The following is a 23,321-nucleotide window of genomic DNA, read 5'->3' as shown; positions in this document are numbered from 1 at the left end:
AGAAACTCAACATATGGATCAAGAGTTACTCGATCAAGTACAATCCAATTCTGAGTCAGTTTTCCAAAGACACTGAACTAATGTTCATGTACATGCCCTCCACTGACGAGAAGAGGAAGAGCTTCCTGATAATGGGAGGTTTTTAGAAGAAAACCATTTCCTGCATTTTACAAAAGTGAAGATGGTGATATGAAACGCTCAAGGTTTCCATCTGACCTTTTATATTGATCGATCCACAGTTATTGGTTACAAGTATTTGGTCTGTTTTCTCTTTCCCTGCTCTGTCCAGCTGGTCTTCAGCAGGAGGATCCCCCCTTATGATCCTGGTCCTGCTCAAGGTTTCCTCCCTCTTAAAAGGGGAGTTTTTCCCTCCACTGTTTGGCTTAAGGCTTTTCTCCCACTAGGGGAGTTTTTACCTGGAGTGACAACTTGTGTTGTAATAAATACTATATAAATAAAATTGAATGGACTCAACAATATTGTTTTGGTTTAGTTTAAATATACCAGGTCAAAAGGCAGAAGTTGAACTTTGGTTGACGTTTTCACCCAAAGAAATAACACACAGGATTAGTTGTGATTTTGCAGATTAAGGGCAAATGCCACATTTTTGTTTTGCAATTCATTGTTACATAATATAATCGAGAACAATAATGCCAAATTTGATCATATTTTGGAGGAACATTTGGGTTCTGATAACCAGTAAGCTGTTGTATAATCTAGTTAAAAGACAATCAGATTGTGCAGGGTTTGTTTTGCCTTGTTTTTTTTGTCCTTCTGTTTTTGCCGCTGTGATCTCAGCCCCCCCCTCGTTTGATACCTCCTGGAGGCCCTCGCTGGTACTCATGCTCTCTGTGTTGGTAGTCCAGCTCTCGGTGCTGGTATTCTTGTGGGTAGTGTGACTGCATGCGCTCATCTGGCCTCAGGCCTCCTGGTGGGGGGTACAGATCCTCTTGGGAGTGATTAATCCGCTGCAAAGAAGAAATTAAAAAAACAAAAAACATTGGATCAAATGAGAAAAAGGAAGCACATTAAATGGGGGAGGAGAGCAATATAAAAAAAAAGATAAATGAGGTAACATGAGGTAAGAAAAAGTTGTAGGAATGAACGACGACGCAAAACTTGTTTTGATCTGCTTGAAAACTGATTTCTGAGAGTGAGCATCTCACGCTGCCCCACCTGCATGCTGTTGTGCATGTTGTCGGCCACGGGGAGGCCTTCTCTGTCCTCCATGCCCTGCCAGTGCTGCGGGGGCCCCTGGCCCGGACCCAGCACTCGGTCCTGGCTCTTGGAGGCCGGGATGGTGAAGTACTCCCTGGGGTAGGTCTGCGTGGGGATGGGGTAGGCCTCCGGGTGGGGAGGGGAAGGCTCGTCCTGGAGGACAAAAAGGAATATTTCAAGATGAAAATGTTCCAGACACCTTCCGAGGCCTGCACAGGCGAAGCACTGTGTGCAAATATGTGGGAAACGATTTCTCATCTCTTCTCAAGACAGTGAGAGTCCTGGAGCGCTCGTGTCACTCCGTCATGTCGTCAGCTGGAACATTCCACACCAGGGCGTCACTTACATCTGCACACAGGTTGCCGGTGGAGACGGAGGTGATCTTGGTGCCGGGTCCTCCGGGGTACATAGATTTGCTGGCAGGACTCTGGCCTTGATCTGTTGATGATTAGCAGTCACAGAGAGAGAGAGAGAGACGGTCATTTCATCACGGGAAAAACTTTCACACACAAACAAGTCGGACTAAAAAGAAACAAAACAGTTTCTGAACGTGTTTGGAAATGCAGCATTTTTTTTGTCCTTTGTTCTTATAAGTAAGAATAAGTGAGAACAACACTAGTGTAGCTTTATTTTGTTCCTATTTAACTTCAAACTAAAGACGCAGTGAGGCAGAAACACCCACAAAAACTGTGAAGATGCCACATTAATGATGGAAACTGGGGATCTGCATGAACACCAATTCTGAGTTCTGCATTCAATTAACTGATCGGAGCTACTAAATTAAATTTTATAGATTTCTGTTCTGCTTTTATTGTGCCAGATGTTGGAGAAGTGTTCCCGTGCAGAACGGAGCAATAAACATGGGGGGGGTTAGTAAGCAGGAGGACTCACTGGCTACGTTGGGGCTGGAGCGGTGGTCGGCCCGGTTCTTGAGAAGTCGCTCTTCGCCACTCATCTTCTTTGGTTCGGGGTACGAGTCCCAGCCTGGCTGCGGGCTCTCGGGTGCACCGTTCTGCACAGAGTTGTTGTACAACTCGAAGCCTTCGCTCTTTGGTCGCATTTTCCCGTTCTTGTCCCGGCCTCGGTCCGTCGCTGCCGTGAAAGAGAAGATGGTGACAGTGAGACTCTGCTGCGGCGTGTGAGTGCAGTCGTGTTTTCCTAGGAGGTCACCAACATTTATCCAAAATATCTGTCGGGTTGTAATTAGGTCTGTGTTGAAAAAAAAAATGGATTTTCCAATTCTAAATCGATTCTCATATTAATTCTTAAAAATCGATTTGTATGTCTAAAGATCGATTTTTTTTATCATTACATTACAACTTTTGGTATTTCATTACTTTATATACTGTCTTGGGGTTACATTTGCATATAATGCTAAAAACCAAATTCTCAAAAATTTAAAACCAAAAAAGACTGAAAATGGAAAAAATAAAAACGGAATGTGGGAAAAAATAAATGCGATTTCATACGGCCTCTGTTTGCTGCCCTGGATCTGATAATTCTGACCCACACGATGTTTCTGAAAGCAGTTCTATCAGCATTCTGGGAGGTGATTGGTCCTTACAGCATCATTAGCTGCCAATACTTGCTGTTTAATCTCAATATAATACTAGTATTAATATGTTCAAATCAGATCATTTGATATGTTGCATAACTACAGTGTCATATAATTCATGCAACAGCTCAAAAAACTGTTTTAATAACATTAACCCAAATCAATAACTGAATCGAATCAAATCTTGATAATTGATTCTGAATCTTAAGAATCGGATCGATTCTTGACATTTGAATCGATCGCCAGCCCTGGTTGTAATGATTTAACTTCTAAGGAGCTAATCATTTTAAAGAGTTTAAATAGTTAATGTGCTTGTTGTTACTTTAATGACCCAAAAGTGCAGCTCTGTTTGCAACGGTCACTTTGAGGGTATTCTAAGTGCATTTAAGTTGATTTTGGATGCAGTATCAGTTGACTCGAGCTTAAAGTCGTCAGTCAGTGATAATCTACGCCTTTCCCTGAGAAATCCCCTCACTTGGTGTAAACTTCCTATCAACTCTGCAGTATGCTGTGGTTAAAGGACTTTAGGAGAAACACCCCGCTATCGTCACCCTGACCCACAGACTGAGCCTGCCAGAAGAACTCCTAATGAGTCTGGGGTCACATTCCTGCAGACAAAGACCAGCACACAGCCAGACCGGCTTGAAAACCTTCTGCCATGTATGCATGTGCAGCTTTTCAAGCACAAAACAGACACAGAGACACATGAAGCTGGCCATGACTACAAGTACTCATTATATCATTCAGACGGCTGCTTGGGTTTTTCCTGTGCTGCAGAGAAGACAAGTACGTACTGTCTGGACCAGTCTGCCTCTCCTCCATCACACACCACACCAAATTAGCGGTAGCGGTCAACAGTGGGACCCAACGCTCAGTCCAACTATCAGTAGTCAGTTCATTGCTACTTTTATGTGATGAAAACCAGCAGACTTTAGGGGGCTGCATTTAAAGACCATTTAGTGTCCTTGATTGTAAATTGTTGGGCCAAATAAAAAGATTTGACATACTTCTTAAAACTTCTTCAACAGAAATGCCAACCACAATTATTCAGAGCTGAAATATCTCAATAAAGTTTTTGTTAAATGGAAATAAATTAAAAAAAAAAAACTCTGGAGAAGCTATATAATTACTTTCTTTTTGGCTTAAAAAAAAAAAAAAAAAAAAAAAAAAAAATCACTCTAATCACATTCCAATAATGAGTAGTTTATAAATCAGTATAATTAAAAACAACAAGATATAATAGTACATCAATCTAACCTGAGAGTGCATAAAGAAAGAGTAGGAAGTGCTCACCTCTGGGCATCATGGGGCTCGGCTGGTTGAGGAGCGTCGCCAGTCCGTGGTAAATCGCTCCCTGCTTGGCGACCTCCAGAGTAACGACTGAGCCCGTCCTCGTCATCAGCTCTGCCGCCCTACACACACACACACACACACACACACACAGGCACACACACACACAGCATGAATACCAATCTTATCCCTTCAAGGGAACTCTTTCATGTGGGTTTTACAGTTAATGCTCCATAACTGATCTAAAAGTGCTTCTATCTAAACGTCTCCGCTCCACGGTGCTCTGTGTAAACGATAACACTATTCTGAAGGTAAACCACACCCCCGCTTATAAACTGAACTAAAGTAAAGTCCCGACCGGCAGTCTGAGAGGATCCTGAATGTTGAGTGATGAAGAAAACCACATGTATCACTCACAAATGCTTGATGACACGATGGCTCACATAAAGACACGTACTGTTCAAAGGACAAGCTGCTCTGCAAAAACATGTCCAGGATTTTACAATTTATATCAAAGCGCATGTCTTTGTTTACTCCGTTCAGCAGACACTGGCAGACAGATTGTTTCTCTTCATCCTTGTCACCACACTCTTCTTCTCAGGAAGATGACAGAACACACTCATGCTGTCCTTAAACTGTTGCTTTCACTTTACAGTTTAATACGACTTCATTTTAAAGTCCTCTTCTTACAAGTGTTTGAGCATCCCTGTATTTATAGTTGTTTAAACCTCAAGAGCAGCAACAAACACAAGTTTATAGCTTTCAACAGCGTGACAAGAATCCAGGACTAAGATATCATCAAAACAGATGGTACTGAAGTTATTTATGAGATATCAAAGTTGGGTTTGGTACCCTCGAGCAGACATTCTGATGTAACACACAGACACTGCAAGTACCGGTAAGCATTTTTCTAAAGCAGGAGCTGGATTTTTTGTCGTATCCAGGTCAGTCAAAAACCTGAAGCTCTGACCTTTACATTAATAAAACTGAATACATCAGCTAAAATCATGCCAACAAAAAACAAACAAACTAGTGCTTTTCATCAAAAGCATCAGACATGACTTTGTCTGACCAAACACTTCAACGTTATACCAGTAGAGTACAGTTAGTCATTAATGGGAAATACACAGAGTCTCCATCTGCTGGTACACAAACAGGAAGAAACAAACTGCAAGGCCTTTTTTAGCAACCAGGGGGGGGGGGGTCTTAGGGGGATTATATCTGTGATTGCCAGATAATCACTTCACCATAACTTTGGTAAAATCCTTCTGTGTCTAACAGACATGTTATTTTCTCCATCATTCATACGCGGTTGTGTGCACAGGGCTTTCACAAAATCCTATAACTAGTTCAAGATCTCTTTCAGGGGAATGAGGCATTTGTGTTGGATTCAAGTCCTGGATTGTAACGTTAGATACTTGATGCTGAGCAGAGAACTAAAGGCACATTTGGAAATGTTTGACACAGCTTTTACACATGCACCCAGCAGTATTGAAGGCTGCAGCTCACTCATCTTAGCATGTTATGTGTTGTGTTGGAGGACGAGAAGGACGAGCAGAAGCTCTGACCTCACTATTAAACCCCTCCCACCTGCCTCTAAACACAAGTGATGAAATGACTTGAAAATGCAGTTTGACCCCATGTTGGTAAAATCACATCAGACACTGAACCTGTTCTGCAGAGGGAGAGGAATAACTGGATTAATGTGAGCTGGGTGTGGCATCAAACACGTTGCTGCTGTTTTCACACTCACACTCTCACACACACACACTCACACACACAAACAAACACACACCCTTTCATTGCTAGCGGCGGTTGCTCTAAACATGCAGGAAAATACTTTTGTGGATACAAATGCCAACTGGAGATGATATAATCGTCAGTTCTCAGAGACGTGGTTAACCGACCATGATGTATTTCATTTTCCTTCGGGGATTAATTAAGTGTTTCTGTATTTGAATTGAAGAGAACAAGAGGGTGGAAGCAGACTTTCCCTCTCTTATGGTGACAAACACATAAGTACTATAAATACTATCTAGGTGGTTAAATATATAAAAAGGAAAACGCTGTGCACCCCAGCAGTTCCTCCCTGCCGTTCCTCGCTAATCACTGGATGTCATGAAAACGTAATTATAATTTACAACTCAGCTGGGAATTTCCTGTTTTTCCTGTTTTGCCTTTATGATTTATTTTTTATATGCATATATGCACATAAGTTGGGAATTCTTTCCTCCACCAACCGTATTAACAATGAAACAACCAACACTGTTTTTACCTCTCTTGTGAAAGGCCCACCAGGCTGCGGCCATCCACGCTCAACAACTGGTCACCTGCTGCCAAACGGCCGTCCTGTCACAACCCAAACACAAATGTCACGTAACAAGCAGCTGGGAGTTTCTCCATCGTGGTTTCTTGTAGCAGGGCTCACATTATCAGCTGCTCCGCCTTTAACCACAGACTTGATGTAGATGCCCAGCTTCTCCTGACCAGCACCCTGGAGAGACATTAAAACATATTCATTACTTTAATGTCATCTGTTAAAGTTGTACATATAAATATCGCAATACAACATGCACACAACCCTCAATTAAACAAGGGTTAAAGAAGAGTTTGTACATAGAGTCAGAAATGCACATAAATGTCTGAACCAAGTTGGTAAAACTAAAATTTGTTTGGATTTCCATAGTTGGATTTTTTTTCTCCCCTTCATTATTGAGAGAAACCTTTAAGTGTCTGTTCAAGATCAAGTTAGGACATAAAATTATAAAATAAGTTGCTGGAAAATCCCACCAATCCCCCCTCAAAAGGTCTGAGCCAGCAGGTATGAAGCATGGACAACAACAACGATTCTGTTCAAAACAATTACTGAGAAGGTCATTCTCAGTCAAATTTGCTACAATTTCCTCGTGGACTCCCACACTGTTCTTGGCCTCACTGTTTCTTATATTGCTCAGTTTAATTCATACAGTCAGAGATTGTGTGCACGGTTCCCCGTTGTGAGATGAACTTGCTGCATGATGGATGAAAGCATCCCAGTCCTCAGTCACACAGGTTTACCAACGTATCAAGAAATGACCTGCCTTATTCAGACAAATATCCTCCTTGTCCAGACTGAAACACCAACTTGCGTCCAGCACGACTGAAAAGACGCACCTGGACAGGACTGCTGACAGTAGACAGACCCAGACTGGATTACAAACCTTTCATTTCCCAAACACCAGACCTCTAAAAGACACAGCTCAGAGATGTCGAGCTAAAACGTTTCAGAGCTCCTGTGTAGCCCCAGAAGCAGCCAAGCACACCCACGGTGTTTACTTTTCATTTTCCTGCAGAAATTCTACTACTTCTACTCAATGTTTTTGACATTTACTCCTGAAACAATCTCATCTCTCCACAGATTTATCACGTCACATGAGACTTTCATGAAACCAAAGCTTTTAGTTGCAAAACAGCAACAAAAAAGAGAGACAGCCCTTCCTCGTTGTCAGTGTCAATATACACAGACGGCCCTGTTTTTCTGTGTTTATGCCTTTTGGAGTCTATATGTGGCTTTCCTGTGAAATGGGCACAAGGTTTATTGCGGAGCAAATTGCTGGCATGTTTCAGATCTATCACACGTTATTCTCCATCCTGACATGTTTATTGCCAGAGTTTCTCTAACAGTAGGACCACAAACCAAAGCAAATATTTTGGAAACCTTTTACATAAATAAAGAACTTCTGTTCTGCATTTACATTCCCGCTTCAAACACTTCCGCATTTTAAAACAAGCTGAGGAATGCCCCTCTTGTTTTTTTTCTCTATGAGAAAAAGGGCAAACAGAATACTGTCAATGTTGATAAAACTGCAAACATCTCAAATACCTTCGTGACTTCTGTTTTTTTCAGCAGATTTAAATATTTGCAGCTTAAAAAACAAAAACAACAGGAAACATTCAAAGAAACATTCAGATTCCCACAGAAGAGTCTCAGCGTGTCTATAAACTTGCTCATAAAGCTGGAGTGGATTAAAGACTCCTGCCTGCTGCCATCCATCAGAGCCGGCTGAAACACGGCTGAAAGTGCGTCTGCGTGCGGATGCATCTTGCAGAGAAGAGGACTGGGGTTGTGATCAGGCTAATGGCTCTGACCGTTAACAGACCACATTCATTAACCCATTAATCAGCTGTGCAGAGACACTTCTAGGAGTGGACGGAGCGGCAAACAGGAACTGGCAGACTGTTGCATGCCAGAAAATGTCAGCCAATGTTTTTCTCTGCTGGAAGTCAAGTTAAAATGAGACCCATCCTTTGAGACTTCATTTTTACAAATCTGTCTGCTCCTCTCGTACGAACAGATCACAAGACCTTTAAACGTGCATGCCCCGGGGTTGCAGCTTTCTGCATGTAATGAGGCCAGTTTAACGTTGGCACGAACTTCCTGCTGGTGATGTTATGAGAGATGAATCACTTTGACATTCATGTCTGTTGCAGACGACACTGAAGGACCTCTGTTCTAGATGAAGCTCTCGCTCGGCTCACTTATCCAGAACGGGAACTTTGGGCGCCAAAGACGCTTGCGGGAATCCCCTGGAGTTGTTCAGGGCTTTTTAGCAGGTTAAAGGAGACCTGTCGGGAGTTAAGAGGGCTGATCACGCTTGACGTTATTGATCGTGTGCAGTGGTCTAACATCCAGTTAAGAAAAATGAGAAGCATGAGCACATCTGCTTCAGTCAGCTTCAGTTTGCTGGAGTCTGTCAAATCTGATTTAGTAGAGCGAGCGCTGGTGAGGCATGGACCTGTTACCACACGCCTCCGTCATAACTGCCTGACTCCTACGGTGCACGCCACAGACAATGAACTGAGAGGGCAGTTAAGGTTGAGTAGCTGAGACGTGTTTCACTGAAAATTATTACATAAACATCTGCTTTTTGGGAGGGTTTTTTTGGGAGGGGACAAGCCTAAATTACAGAAAACAGATGCTGCACATTTGAAGATGACTCCCTTGTACCATTAACCTGAGAGATGAAATCAGACCAAACTGACAGGAAATGTACCATGTAGTCAGCAACAATCAGTAATGAGTTGTGGACATAAAGCCCAAACATAGTCTATTGTAAACAGGTGTGGAAATAAGAAAATGATCCGGGATCAACAATTAAAGTTAATGGGAAATAAAATGATCCAGGATAACTCCCTGTACACATTGTTGACATAAAAAGTCTTTCTAGTCTGTAAAAAACTAAACAAAATCCATCTGTTAACTACTAACACGAGCGGGTAAAAACATTTATGGACAGACGGCAGGTATGAGGCAGGAATGAGACGAGTCGCCGGCGTTGGGGTGTGGTTCCAAGTAAAACCAGATGCTGCTGGTCACTAAAACTGTCATCACAACACAAAAACTCCACATGTCTGGAAAGCACTCTCCAGCCCCACAGAGTTATGCTCAAGGAATAAAGTCTTTCCTCTGGATCCGTGGATTTTATTGTTTTGACAAGTAATTAATTAAATAAAGACTAGTAAAAACACATGAAGGAGCTTTACTTTACTTAGTGGAAAACATCAGCTCCTTAAAGAGTTGGAAAAACAAATCAAAGCCGCCAGAGCCTCTGTTCCAGTGAAATGTCTTAAGGAAGTCGGCGTCTTCAAAACAAAATTCCCACTGCAACCATGACCTTTGATACGCAAAATTATAATACCATCACAACAATTAGATGTCTTTACGTTGAGAATGTTCCATAGTCCAGTCGTTAACCACATGTGGTTATTCAGTGCTGATGTGATGTAGTAGTCGGTATAGTAGCACAGAACAAGCGGACCCCTGGTCATTATTCCCTCTCAGCCAACGGTTTTCAGCTCAGGCACATTCCAACTAATTAACTCAGCAATCCAAGTGGAATCCGATTTATGTTATTTTTGACAACATTAATTGTAAGATCTGCATGTGTAGATGATCAAATTGCTTATACTAGGAGGTATAATACCTTAAAAAAATATATTATTCATATTTGCATGACAGGGACATTGTTTAATGGTTTTCAGACAGCACACTTTAACAGATATGACATCTAGCTCCTCAGATCTCCTGCAGCTGACTCACTGAATCATCTACATCATCACCAAAGAATAACACACGTCCGTCCGTCCGTCCGACGCACAGCTGACAGCAACTGCTGCTAATGCACGCTGGCCACACACCAAAATTATAGCTTGCAATGTTCAAGCACGTCGACCTGCTTTCTGGAGCCCTACCGAGGTTATAAAACCACTAATCCATAAGAGTTAATTTACAACCTGGCAGCATTTGATGACCTCGTACACCCAAAGGAATTTTAGCAAACTAGACTTCTCTCACACATGTGTGTGATTTTGTTGAGAGCTATGAATGCAATTTCATGCCTTCGGCAAGTATCAAGCAGTCAAAATAGGAACTGAGAAGGTGGATGATCGGATGAAAACAATCAAGTCCAGAGTTTCGACTCTTTGTTTGATGAGATTCTGGGTTATAGCTTCCAACAGAAAACATTTTCTAGACCAAGGACACGGGTTCAGGTGAGGCTTTGAAAGTACAAAGAATATCAGGGAAATAAGGAGACTGGTAGTTTGATCAGCTGCTTCAGAGACGCAGTGTTCTGATACATTTCAGAAACGATGACCACACTAACGATCCTGGATAAGTTGCTGTATTGAAAAAAGAAAGATAAATAGGATAATATATACATTTTTTTTATTTTTAACTGGACAGCACTCCTAAAGATGAATATATTTGCATGTGGTTTAGCTACAAACTTCTCCATAAACTAATCACTTTCACGTCTCCTGAAACAGCAGATAAGAGACACTGAAACCAACACCCTCAACAACAACAACCTTTTTAAAATAGTTTCCCACTAAAAAGCAAAGATTCAGTCTGCATCATCTGAAACAAAAGGTATCAAACTAGTGTCTAATAATCTCTTAGCTTTTAAGGCTCCATAGCAGCAAATGTTTGTGGTAATAATAAGAGGCATCTACAGTAATGGAGGGGAAAATGCTGTTTCACCACACGAGCTGAAAATAACCTCCAGGAAACGTCCCTCCTCCGTGAAACCATTACGATAGAACTGCAAGTCTGAATAACCTCAAATAGGACACAGGTTCTGACCTAATTTTAGCTTTCCTTTTCTGAACCACAGTTCAGTCTCGTTTCATTTTTCCCATTGGAAATAATGAGCAGATGTTGACAAATATTTGACATGTGCTGCTCCAAAAACGGTGTTGGACTGGGTCACGCTACGGCCATCAGGCCAGAACTGACATCAGAGCGTCGGAGGATTAAACTCTTGAAGGGAGGAACAGACAAACATGTCGTTAATATATTTCTTAACAAGATGTCAGTTAAAAATTACACAGAGAGGAATTTCAGACCTCAAGATGGCACTTCTTTTTTTTTTTTTTTTTTTTGAAGCATCCATGTGTAAAGAGGCTGAACGCAGAGATGCAGAAAGCATGAAATTCCAAGCTGTGGATAACAGGGAATTTTAAAAACTGATTCATTACCTGAACCAAAACATACAAAAATGCCACACACCATCAGCTGGAAGTCAATCCTAATACAGGAATACATTTGTATTCATTTACTTTAGCAGCAGCAGCTTCTCTGATAAACAAAATGCTTTTGGGGAATGTGTGCATCATCTAACGAACGCCGAGAGTATAACCATCTCTGCACAGCCCAGTTCTGCTCCTGCGGCCTTGACAGTGATACTTTTCGGCCACATGACAATGTCCACATCTATTTTCCAGCAAATGTCCCACTTTTTCCACACAAACTTGCCAAAACGTGATTGTACTGTACACAGGCTTTACAACCAGAGCCAAGATGGACAAATGTTCTCCTCTGCACACCTCATAAACCCCGTCCAGCCTGCAGCTTTACAGGAAAGCCAGTGCATGTGTGTGCGGTACATCCTCTCATTGTCCCTGCCCTCACAGGAGGGAATGCTCTCATGCTATTGTTCCAGCAGCTAACAAACACACCGACACGCCGCTAATGCTTCAAACGCACCAAAAAAACAAACACACCGAGAGCTGCGTTTTGAGATAATATCTTTCATAAAGAAAGCATTTTCCACATCATCTAATGTCACGTCCTGATACTACCTACATCTTTGACCACTTTAGTTTTCTGTAAAATCTAGTTGAAATTTCTCATGTAGTTTCAGGAATGAATGTATTATTAAACAGAGCAGCAGAACTTGATTTCCCCTCATGGCTACACAAACCTCTCATCAGGATAGATGAGTCAGCTGTCAGACCCAAACTGCTCATCGTAATTAATTTCCTGTCAAGAACTTTATTTAGTTAAAGTCGACATCATTATTTTGCAGTATCGAACCATTACGGCCTCTGATGCATCTCTGTTAAAGCAATAACGGCTATTCTTCCCATTTTAGATGCTGCTGAGTGAAGTGCTTGCAGAGGTAGTGCACACGGGGGAGGGGTCGATTAAAATGAAACATTGCCACCGCTCTGGCCGAGAGCGCAGGATTGCAAAACCTTGATACCTTTTCTCTGAGGGAGGGAATGTTCTGTCCTTTATGACAACTGATATGAGCAAACATACCAAAAACGGAGGGGGGCTGCAGGGGGGAACCCCCCTCGGTTTCCTTCAACTACTGCCGGGAGCCGTCAGCAGGGACGACGAGCACGACGCGGCAGCACTCACACGTGGGTTCGGCTGGTGCAGACCGTAGGATACCAGTAAATTCATTTGCTCCAGAGACAAACGGCCTCCCCCTCAGAAACGTCAGGTTTGCATGAAGAGCTTTTTCCAGGTTCAGTGTTTGTTTTGGCTTTGCTGCCCTTTTTAAAACAGAAGCTCTTCGGGAACTCTGATGAAGCCAGTCTAAAGCAGAACTCTTTCATCACTACTGATAAAAGAAACAAAACTTTCAAACTCTCAGATTTTAATTTGAGACACTGAAATATCTCCACATAGCTGCTGTTTAGTTTGGTCTGTTTGGTCTGTCTAATCTGTCTAATGGCTTAAAACAACAAGCACAATATCTATATATCGTACGAAAAGTTCAAAAGCAGCAAAGGACAGAAGGAACATGGCTTTTTTGGGGAACACATGATTAACCACATGTCACGAAGCGACTTCAAGCTACTGAACACATAACCTAAACTTTTTACCATCCGTCTCGTGTGTGCACTTTAATTTAACCGGCCCTGAAAGCAAACAATGAAGAGCGACCAGAACCATAAAGACCTTCACGCTAGACCAGGTAACACGTATGTATAAATACACCTTGTAGCTGTCTTTCAGTGATGCCGGTTTTTAAAATACACATCATAAAGACAAAAAACACACACACCACTTACAATTTTAACATTTGTGCAAGCGTCTCCACACTTTCAGTTTTCCTACTTTAGAATATTAAAAGCACCAGCAAAGACACCATTTACAGCAACCAGGAATTACATAAATAAATACCGGTAGATTAAAAAAATGAGCCCGTCTAGCCAGCAGGTAGCAGATTTTAGAAGTTCTGTTACCTGGTCTTTTCTGCCCACCACAGAAAACCACATGTTGCAGCTGCTGGAGAGCTTCGTCCAGAGCAGTTCCCACTGACGTCCAGACTGGAGCGGTGCACAGACGCACACACCTGCTTTTATCCCCGAGAGCCTTTCGACCTGCTAACATGAACCGACACGTCCGAAGCCTCCCAATTACACCGGCTGGTAGTAATCCATCCAACTATGCGTCTGGGTTTAAAATAACTATTTACTGATGAAACATGGGATCAAAAACAAAAAAGGAATTCTTATGAGCAAGAGAAGAAAAGTTCTCTGAAATCAGACGTCATTTCAATATCTAAAAGTCATGAAAATTACAAAGAAAAGAAAAAAATAAATAAAAAAATACCCCCTCTGCGAAAAAACCCAACAAGAATCAGAAATAAAAAAATTAAATGAAGTCCATGTGGTTAAAGAAAAAAAAAAGAAGCTCTTTTCTCCTTAAATGTTCCCAAGGACATTAAAATTCCTCCACTTGTTCCTAATTGCAGGCTGTTTGTCAAAGTACGGCAAAGTCAGGCAGAGATCCAAAGGTAAAGTGTGTACTGGGCGCCAGCTGATCAGACTGAGGTGGAGCGCTGCTGCAGCTCCACAAGGCAAATTCTCCACACACACACTTATATAACAGGACAGAGCTCAGCCCAGTTTACTGGGAATTCAAGCAGCTGTTTAACTAAATTTGCTTTACCTGCCTTCTCTCCCTCCCTCCCACACACACACTCGTTCCCCTGCCTCCTTTGCACATATCCACACATATTTGAAAATAAACAGTGAGGAGGTTTCCTCAGTATGTCCTTCCTACACACACACACACACACACACACACACACACACACACGCACGCACAGGAAAGCTTTTGACTTCACCAGGAAACTCACTCCACTCAAAAGACAGAAAGAGTCAAAATGGGAGCCGACACTCCCGCTCTTGGCCCACTTCAATCCTTTCACTCACAAACGAGGTGCTGCACGTCAGGAATGTGGATTAGCCAAGTTTGCATCCATATAAGATGAACACACAAAAGCACCATTTCATCGATGCAAGTTATTACCACAGAATGACAGAATCCAGTGTGAAAGACCAGGGTTCTTGCAAAATACATTTAAGAGTCATTACAGGAACCCCGTTGTGTTATCTTTCTTGTTGCCGTTTGAAATTAAACTGGAGGCTGCGCAGGCCATTGTGAGGCTCGAGGGTGCACACGGTGAACCTGCTTTGGTTTTACTGCACCGCAGATTGTTCATGTGCTCCGTTAATTGCTTCAAATACAAGAGAGACAGCATCTAGGATGGTGTGTACTGGGGTAGAATATTAGAGGGAGCAGGATTATTATCTCTTACACCGTTTAACAGTCACCAGAGTCTCGAACAGTCCGACAGAAAATTAGAAGGTGATGATGGATGTGCCGCGCAGCCAGGAAGCACAGCATTGTGGATGTTCTGTGGTTGAGAAAATATAGTGTGAAAGTAAATAACTGTGTGACGTTAAACCAACATGGTTCACAATACCGTGTTCCCTCCGACCGCTGTGCAGCTTTTGAAGTCAGTTCAGTGGAGAAAATGAGCTCTGCTGGTGTCCCACCCTGAGCAGCCGTGAGCTCGGCTCGCCAATCAGCCAGACGTGATCTACGCAGCCCCACTTAACCAAAACACTGCTCCTTCATACACAGCCTGCACTATGTGGGTTCTACGTGACCACATGCCACAGGACCAAGTAAATCAACAAGCTTTAAAGCCACTAAATAGATCCGCCATTATTTAGATACCCAATTAGACATTACAATCTGTCATCTGCTCTTCTTCCATTGTAGCAGCCTTCGCTGAAAGCATCCATTTCTATGCACAGGCTACATTTCTGATTGCATGTATTACAAGAGGTCAACTGATTAATCAGTCCAAATATTAGGTTTTTAAATATTCATCACAGCCTGGCGACCGAGCACGCCACGGCGTTCATCAGACAGGTGCACCTGTGTGGAGTGTAGTGGTGGACAGGAAGATGGGAAGTCCTAAATGTTAGCGGGATATGTTGTTTCTGTTAGTTTTGACTGAAAAAGGAAGGAGAGGGGAAGGGGGGGTGCAGTTTGCCCTCTCTCATGTTGCAGAATATTGATTGTATCCAGATGATGCCACCAACGTGCTCATCTGGCATGTTGTTACATGATCCTCTCATTTCATCTCATCTTGATCCCGTTTTCTGCAGATTGCTCCTCACAAAGTGTCTGGAATTTAAAACCCAGTCGGGTTGATATAACACTGATCCAATACCATCAATCTGTTGTCTAATCTTCTATTTTGGCCATTTTTCTTAAAGTTTATGAAGCTGAAAATAAAAAAAAACACAGAAAGACTAAATAATTGTATATGATTTAGCAGCGTCAAATATTGGCTCACTGTAGACGACAATAAGACATTTCACATCTCAAAGTGATAAGAATGAGAATTTGTTCTTAAACTTTTACATGAGAAAATAAAGGTTAAATTAAAAAAAGACGAAGTGATGGGGGAAGAAATTTCCTTCAGTTGTGCAAATATTTATTGAAGTTGTCGACCCCTAAACCCCCACATCCCACCCGGTCCCGGGACAGCGAGCTCCAGGGACCATGTTTTTGTCCTGGGGGGGGCCACGCTGAAGCGTCTTGATACTGTCACGGTTTGGTCTACGCACTGTGGTCACACTCAGAAGTGAAAGCAGCCCGTCTGCAAGAACAGTCTGCTCCATGTCCGTCTGTCTCACACATCCTGGGCACCCGCTCTCCAGCCAGCTTGAACCCAACCAAATTATTTTTGGATTTCCTCCGAGCTTCATGGTTATTTTTTACTTTGGGATTTAGTGTTCATAATGTCTGAATGTTTTCTCAACAAAAGGTTTCTCTTCAGAGTAAAGTTCTCAATTCAGCCAAAGTTCAGGTTTCCTTTGTAAAACATTAGTACAGAAAAACACGTGCGCACCTCCAGGTGGTGTTTCTTACCTTGGCAGCCACAATGCTGAGGCCCATGCCGTTGTGCTTCTTCAGGGTGACTGTGACGACCTCCGGTTCTTTCCTCATTGGCTGAAGAGAGATGGACAGGAAAGACAAACTATAAATGAGGATGATGCCTGGAGTGAGTTAAAACCCGAGAAAAACACAGCAAAAGTCTGTCTCCCTCAAACAGGGCAAGGAGAGTATGAGGGAGGGAGGGAGGGGTGAGAAAAGGGAGGGAAGGAATGAAGGAGGGATACAGGGGAAAGGGGAAGACCACAGAGGAACCTGTGGTCACTGGCATCAAGTCAAGAATGAAAACCACATCATGGCTACCCAGACGCACACACATTCACACACATTCATACACACACACATTCATACACACACACACACACACACACACGGGCTCATTGGAGCAGGGGTGGGTAACTGGGTGGAGAGGGATAAAAAAAAAATGGAGAAAGGGAGAGCTGCCGACATTCCCACATTAGGAAAAGAAATGCATAGATACGTATTCTCATGAAGGCCACTGCAGAATAAATAAACTCATGTGAGACTTGTACAGTTTTTTTTGTATACTATAGTGATGTTTTCTTTGTTGTTTTATTTTGTAAGTAATTGTGATTTACTCCCAGAATTAAGTTACCGAGAGTAAAGATGCAGCATAAAAATCTCACCTCCTATTGGCTCATGTAAGGCTTTTATTTAAGTTATTAGAAGTAAACAGAAAAGGTCAAAAGTAATATGAGAATGTGAGAAATTAACGATATTCATATGACACTTTTCTAGCCTCGTCAACCACAACACTGATAATTACTGCTGATTCAATGTCTGCCTGTTTGATGGATGTGGAGTGTGTTGGTTTGTTAAGAATACAAGACTTTAACCAAGTTAGTTTAGTACAAAGATGATATGATGGATACAGCTGGGAAACTCTGTGAATGAATGAATCTGTGAAGTGTTTGGCCGCTGACTACGTCAACGAGGCTCCCTGGATGACCACACACAGATCACACTGTAAAGAGTCCCTTCAGTGCCCTTAATACGAATAAGATTCATCTTTCTCGTGCCAGACTGGAAAATGAGGATGAAGACATCAATGTTTGCTTCAGTCTCCTTGTATAAATCAGTAAAATCCTATTTTAATAGCCTTGTGTATTGTTTCAAAGCCGCCAACCTGACTTAGACACACAACCTATCTGTACTTGTGTTGCTGGTTAAAGAACCCTGAGCGTTCAAAGCCTAAATCCTCCGTCTGCCCGAACACGCTATTAATCAAAGTGTCTCTGTGTGTGTGTGTGTGTGTGTGTGTGTGTGTGTGTGTGTGTGTGTGTGTGTGTGTGAGAGACGCCTGCATTATGTTGAGACTACAGTCATGAAGTAGTACAGCAGGGATAAACAGACCAATTACAGAGGAAGTGGCTGAGAGCGTGCACGTATGCGTGTGTGTAATGAAACGAAGTCTATCATTTTATGCTTTAGGCTCACAAACTAAAATCTCCAGTGATTGGTGTTGATTAAATTGTGCGGGAGCATGTGTGTCGGTGCATCTCTTCTGAAAAGTAAATAGCTGCTTCTGTAGTCACTGTAATCACTGCTTTCAACAGGGAGACCACACACACACACACACACGACAGCTCCTAGCTTCACACTCACCTAAAAATAGTAAGACTATGTCAGTGGCGTCGTCAAATTGTCTGCAGCTCAGTTTCTGTTTAGTTTTAACCATTTTTTTCCCCCTTAAACCAGAAATGTACATTGTTTTTGTTTTATTAGATCTGTATCTTCACTATTGGAAATTAAACATGAAGTGCAAATCCTGACCCTCATAGTAATTTTCATCTAAACTGCTCAGCGTGATGCAGAGATGAGCAGATTGAAACAGTCCATGCGAGTCGCTGTGAGGAACATGATGCCAGTTAACCTTTGCTTATGGATATCACACAATCCTACTACTTCAGATTACCGACAGCTGCCACCCATATCCTAATATAATTCTAATTAATGTAGTTCTAATATACCAGAAATTCCCATCAATGTGTTTATTAGTCAAGCACAATATGCTAAGAATAGGATTTGCATATTGGAGTACAACAAAATCACATTCTAGCTTCTTAAGCCAGTTTCCATGTAAACTTTATTATGCAATTAATTTACTATGATTGTCTTTAAGCTTAAACTTATGCATGTGCAGCTGCGCAGGAGACTGAGCCTAAACTGATGGAGATGCAAAGTGTACATCTCCCTCTTCTGGCTCCAAAGAGACCAATAATGAAAAATGTAATGCTTCAAAAGTGACGTGACATGATGGCAGCTACAAGAATCTGTTATACAAATCTTGATTGTAACAATCAACCAAAAGTTACTTTTCAAGTCTTTTAAATGAAAAAAGTTAAGAGAGGGAGCTTTTCTGACACATTAGAACAAATGTGTATAAATATCATACCATACATTATGCTATGTGGTAGATAACATTAAGAAATGTTAAATATATTTAGAATATCAAACTTTAACATTTTAATCTGAAAATTATCAATACAAGTATAGAAACTTTTCAATTTGTAAAACTACAAGAGATCTTCAGGTATTCAGAGTTTAAGGGTAAGATGTAAATTTTTTGAAAAAATGAATTAACGTAATGTATTTATTTCTAAATTAGAGAGCAAATATTTCCCCACATTTCAAACCATCTAAAAAAAAAAAGAAAGATAGTGTCATTAAAGACTGGCTGGATACATGTCTTTAACTGAGGAACCTTCCTTCAAAGCACATTTCAGTGCAACCTGAACGCTGACGCGGCAAAGCCACGACCTGGAGTGACTCTGCTGTGATGACTAAGCGGTCACCGTGTGGATCCAGGATCTCGTGCCTTTGCTTGTCCCGTCTTAAGGCTCAGTTATGCTTCTGCGTCAAAATGACGCCGTGCCTACGGCGTGTGGTTTGGATCGACGCAGAGGACACGCCGTCACCTGCGCCGTCTCTGACGTGCACCTCCTGAAAATTGTAACTACGCGTCGAGGAGACGCCGAACACACGCAGACCGAGAGGGCTGTGATTGGTTCGTTTGAAAGCGAAGCATTTCCGGTTTCCGGTTTGAATCAGTAGTGAACTTCCAGGGCTCTTTTCTTCGTTTATGTGTGATTTTTTTTGTTTTTGTTTTTTGCACAATAGTTGTCCTTATTTCTTTGATTTACTGTGACCGGAAAAAGTCAGATAAACCATTCAGAAAAAGATCGCTAACTAGTGGCCGCGGGGGGTACTGCACCGCGACCAAATGGAGAGACGGAGAAGTCTGAAGGGTTCAGCACGACGTCACGGCTGCGGCATGTGCTCTGCGTTGGTGTGACGCAGAACCATAACTGAGCCTTTAGTCGTCAGGTCTGCTCTGCACTTCATTCTCCACAGCCTGTGGATCCCCAGTACTCATCCTCTGGAGTTCCCTGTGATACCAGCTTGAATCCAGCTAGACCCCAGACGCCCCACCGGCTTCAAACACAACTCTACATGGATCAGCAGGCTCCATGTCATGAGAGAACGAGCATTGGACTGCGTGTGAATGTCGTACCAAGTCAGAGTGGTCGGATGCAGAGAAGGGGTTATCACAGTCTGATCCTTCGAAGTGGACGGTCCAGGTACCAGGGGAGCGTGGATGTGGCGTTAACCGACAGAATCCTATGGGCAGAAACACAAACATGTACACACAATGGAAATGAGTCAGAAAGGCGCATTCAGGGTTTAAAGGCATCTTTTACTTCATTAGTTCAATTGTTTTTATATATCTATAATAAATTACCAAATACATATTCTGCCCATGAAAGTAATGAACAAAATCAGGGACAAAGGACAGCCTTGGTGGAAGCCTCAGTGGTACCAACATTACCACCGTGATGATGATGATGGTGGGCTGCTTTTTTCTGGCTATGCTACTGCGAGCTAATGTGATCTCACGGTGTTATTCAGCAGGGTGCTTTGTGATGGAGGTTAGAAGAAAGTGGCTGAGCGTTATTGTCATACTTCCAAAATTCATCTTGGTCTTGCAAAAGTCTTCCAGACGCCACCTTCTCTACGCTCAAGAGCGTCTTCACGACACAACTATAAGGCAAATTGTGTTTTTCTGCGTCACACTCTTTCTCAAAACACATGGTTGTGTTAAAAAGCTAAATCAAAAACAAAAATACTTGTGTGGCTGCAATATTACAGTGATGTTTACTACCGACATTAATTAAGGTGACTAATATGTTTTTCCCCATGTCCTTGAACTATAAAAACAAAGACGATTATAACTAATTTCAGTTTAAAAGGGCAAAATCATGTCTCTCTGCATTGTCACATGAAGCCTCTGAATCACAGATGGTAATTTTAGACTTTTGTGTTGTACCACAGTAAACTTCCCAGAATTAGGAGCGTTTTACAAGGAGAAGAAGGGGGAGGGGCGGTTGATAAACAAAACTGGTATAATCTGAAGTATAAAAATATATACAAAAATAAATATGATTGATGTATTTGTCCTTGTGTACCTCTCTGCAGCAGCGGGTCCAGGAAGTCCTGCAGACCATTGGGGAGGTTGCGCACCACATCACAGGAGTAGCCGTCCTCGGGGAGGAGGAAGGGCAGCTGGAGGTCTGGGTCTTCCTCCAGCTGCACCTCTCTGCCATCACTCCTCGCCAGCTCATCGGCCGTGTTTTCTGCCACCGCTACCACGTGGTCTATCAACTCCTACACACACACACACACAAACAAACACACACACTGGATGAGCTTTCATCGTGGTTTGTAATAGGTTTTCCATTCGTTTGCATGTTTTGTCAGCCTCACAGGCGGGATGTACGGCTCATCCGGGGCACAGTGGTAGTTGGTCATGAGGGCGTGCAGCTGCAGGGAGTTCAGCTTGAAGCAGGTGTTGTGTATGTTCTGCACGTCCTGCATGGAGTACTTGTCCATGGTCAGCAGGGTGGTTGCCTGCACACGGCAAAAAACAGGTCAAACAAAACATTTGTATGGATACATTACAATGGGACACATTAACTAGGTTCATTTTCTTTATATCCATAATAAATTCTTCCTTTGAGAGTGTGCCTTACTGCACTTCTCTAACAAACGAAGGACTTTCTGCAATTAAACTCTAAAACTTAATAAAACTAGTCAGACATGTTAAACGTGCACAGCAGCAAAAGCTTTGTTTACCTATTTTAACTACAGCTAGATAGGACGACATGATGATTCTGGTGGTCTGTGAGCTACAGACACATGTGAACCCTCCGTGTGCAGCTGATGCAACAGCAGTATAAAGACAACCCCCCCACCCCTTACCTGCACGATTCGACTGAGGTGGCAGTCGGCGGCCAGCTCCAGGCCCTGCTTCTCGGCCCAGGCCTCGATGTGACTGAGCTGCTGCCGGAGGATGGCCCCCCAGTAGTGGCAGCACAGCCCCGACTCCGAATCCGTCACCAGCTTGTTAAACAACCACATGTTGATGAAGTGGAAGAGCTGCGAGAACAGCTGGATGGTCAACGCAGCGTTGACTCGACACCGCCGCAACAGTGACATGGCGCCCGTCAGCGTGTGCAGGACGTCCTCTGGAAAGAGAAACACACGTGTCTTCAAACCTGACACTCTCCCGTTTACACGGAAGAAATCAGAACCTTTGAATGCATCCGTGTTTCTATTTCACGTTTGTGTTTTTCGGAACAATTCGTATCTCCAGCGGGCCTTAAAGCCCGGACCCCGGTGGCAGCTCTGCAGCACGGCAGATGTCAGCGTTTTGATCATTCCTCAGCCCGATGTCACATCCCATTGGGAGCATTTCAGAGCGCCGCCAGCTCGGCCGGAAGCCAGCAGGCACAAATTAACTGGATTCTCTAGGCCTGCCATTATTGTGTCTTACTTTCAGCCACCTCAATCTTCTCAGTGTAAATTGACCCCGACTTGCCCTGGCGCAGCTAAAACAAAACAAAATAAATAAAGAAACAACTGAAGCAAACAGTCGCTGTTCTAAACGCCACAATGGTCCTTTGCTGGGACTAGCCTCATCGACTAGAAGAACATCAACTCACTGGTTTGTGCAGCACCCGGTGGGACCCAGGTGTAAGATTACAATGTCTTCCGAGTAGGGATGGGCGGTCTGGACTAAAAAAATGTATCACGATAATTTCTGGCATTTATCCCGATAACGATAAAAATGACGATAAAAAAAATACCAATTCAACTCCACCTTTGTAACTATAAATCTATCACCACATTCAGTCTTTGGAGCCCCCAAAACACTGCTCTAAAAGAATACTAAATGCTACTAAACTACACCAATTAAATTGAATTGATAAAAAACAATTAAATTAGTACACCTGTACTGCAAAACTGTAATGACTCAGATCCGCCATGTTTGTTACACAAACATGTCATCAACGGGAATTTTTTCATTCATTCATTCCTTCCTTCCCTCACACGTACGTTGTGCGTCGATTTAACGCAGAACCATAAATCAGCTTTACACAAAAACGTCATCGGGAATTTTCTTTCTTTCTTTCTTTCTTTCTTTCTTTCTTTCTTTCTTTCTTTCTTTCTTTCTTTCTTTCTTTCTTTCTTTCTTTCTTTCTTTCTTTCTTTCTTTCTTTCTTTCTTTCTTTCTTTCTTTCTTTCTTTCTTTCTTTCTTTCTTTCTTTCTTTCTTTCTTTCTTTCTTTCTTTCTTTCTTTCTTTCTTTCTTTCTTTCTTTCTTTCTTTCTTTCTTTCTTTCTTTCTTTCTTTCTTTCTTTCT

At 42.4% G+C, this 23,321-nt stretch overlaps 1 protein-coding gene across 20 annotated transcripts in view; it reads right to left on the bottom strand.

Annotated features, from left to right (window-relative positions):
- The window catches only part of afdna (afadin, adherens junction formation factor a), a 106,602-nt gene that overhangs the window by 19,281 nt on the left and 64,000 nt on the right, over positions 1 to 23,321 (bottom strand). For all 20 annotated transcript variants that reach the window (XR_009784492.1, XM_061746709.1, XM_061746717.1 and 17 more), the window contains 12 exons: positions 21,879 to 22,144; positions 21,384 to 21,527; positions 21,086 to 21,284; positions 20,134 to 20,240; positions 16,575 to 16,655; positions 6,492 to 6,557; positions 6,339 to 6,412; positions 4,067 to 4,185; positions 2,110 to 2,310; positions 1,565 to 1,656; positions 1,177 to 1,371; positions 818 to 968 (listed from right to left, as the gene is read on the bottom strand). Coding sequence is in view for 19 of the 20 variants with exons in the window: in XM_061746709.1 (XP_061602693.1) it covers positions 818 to 968; positions 1,177 to 1,371; positions 1,565 to 1,656; positions 2,110 to 2,310; positions 4,067 to 4,185; positions 6,339 to 6,412; positions 6,492 to 6,557; positions 16,575 to 16,655; positions 20,134 to 20,240; positions 21,086 to 21,284; positions 21,384 to 21,527; positions 21,879 to 22,144 (1,695 nt within the window). In the remaining variant the exon portion in view is untranslated. The remainder of the gene's footprint in view (positions 1 to 817; positions 969 to 1,176; positions 1,372 to 1,564; positions 1,657 to 2,109; positions 2,311 to 4,066; positions 4,186 to 6,338; positions 6,413 to 6,491; positions 6,558 to 16,574; positions 16,656 to 20,133; positions 20,241 to 21,085; positions 21,285 to 21,383; positions 21,528 to 21,878; positions 22,145 to 23,321) is intronic.

Source organism: Cololabis saira, chromosome 18 (genome assembly GCF_033807715.1).
Source record: "Cololabis saira isolate AMF1-May2022 chromosome 18, fColSai1.1, whole genome shotgun sequence".
NCBI lineage: Eukaryota > Metazoa > Chordata > Actinopteri > Beloniformes > Belonidae > Cololabis > Cololabis saira.
Note: the sequence above shows the minus strand (reverse complement) of the source record. Positions and strands in the feature narration are given on the sequence as shown.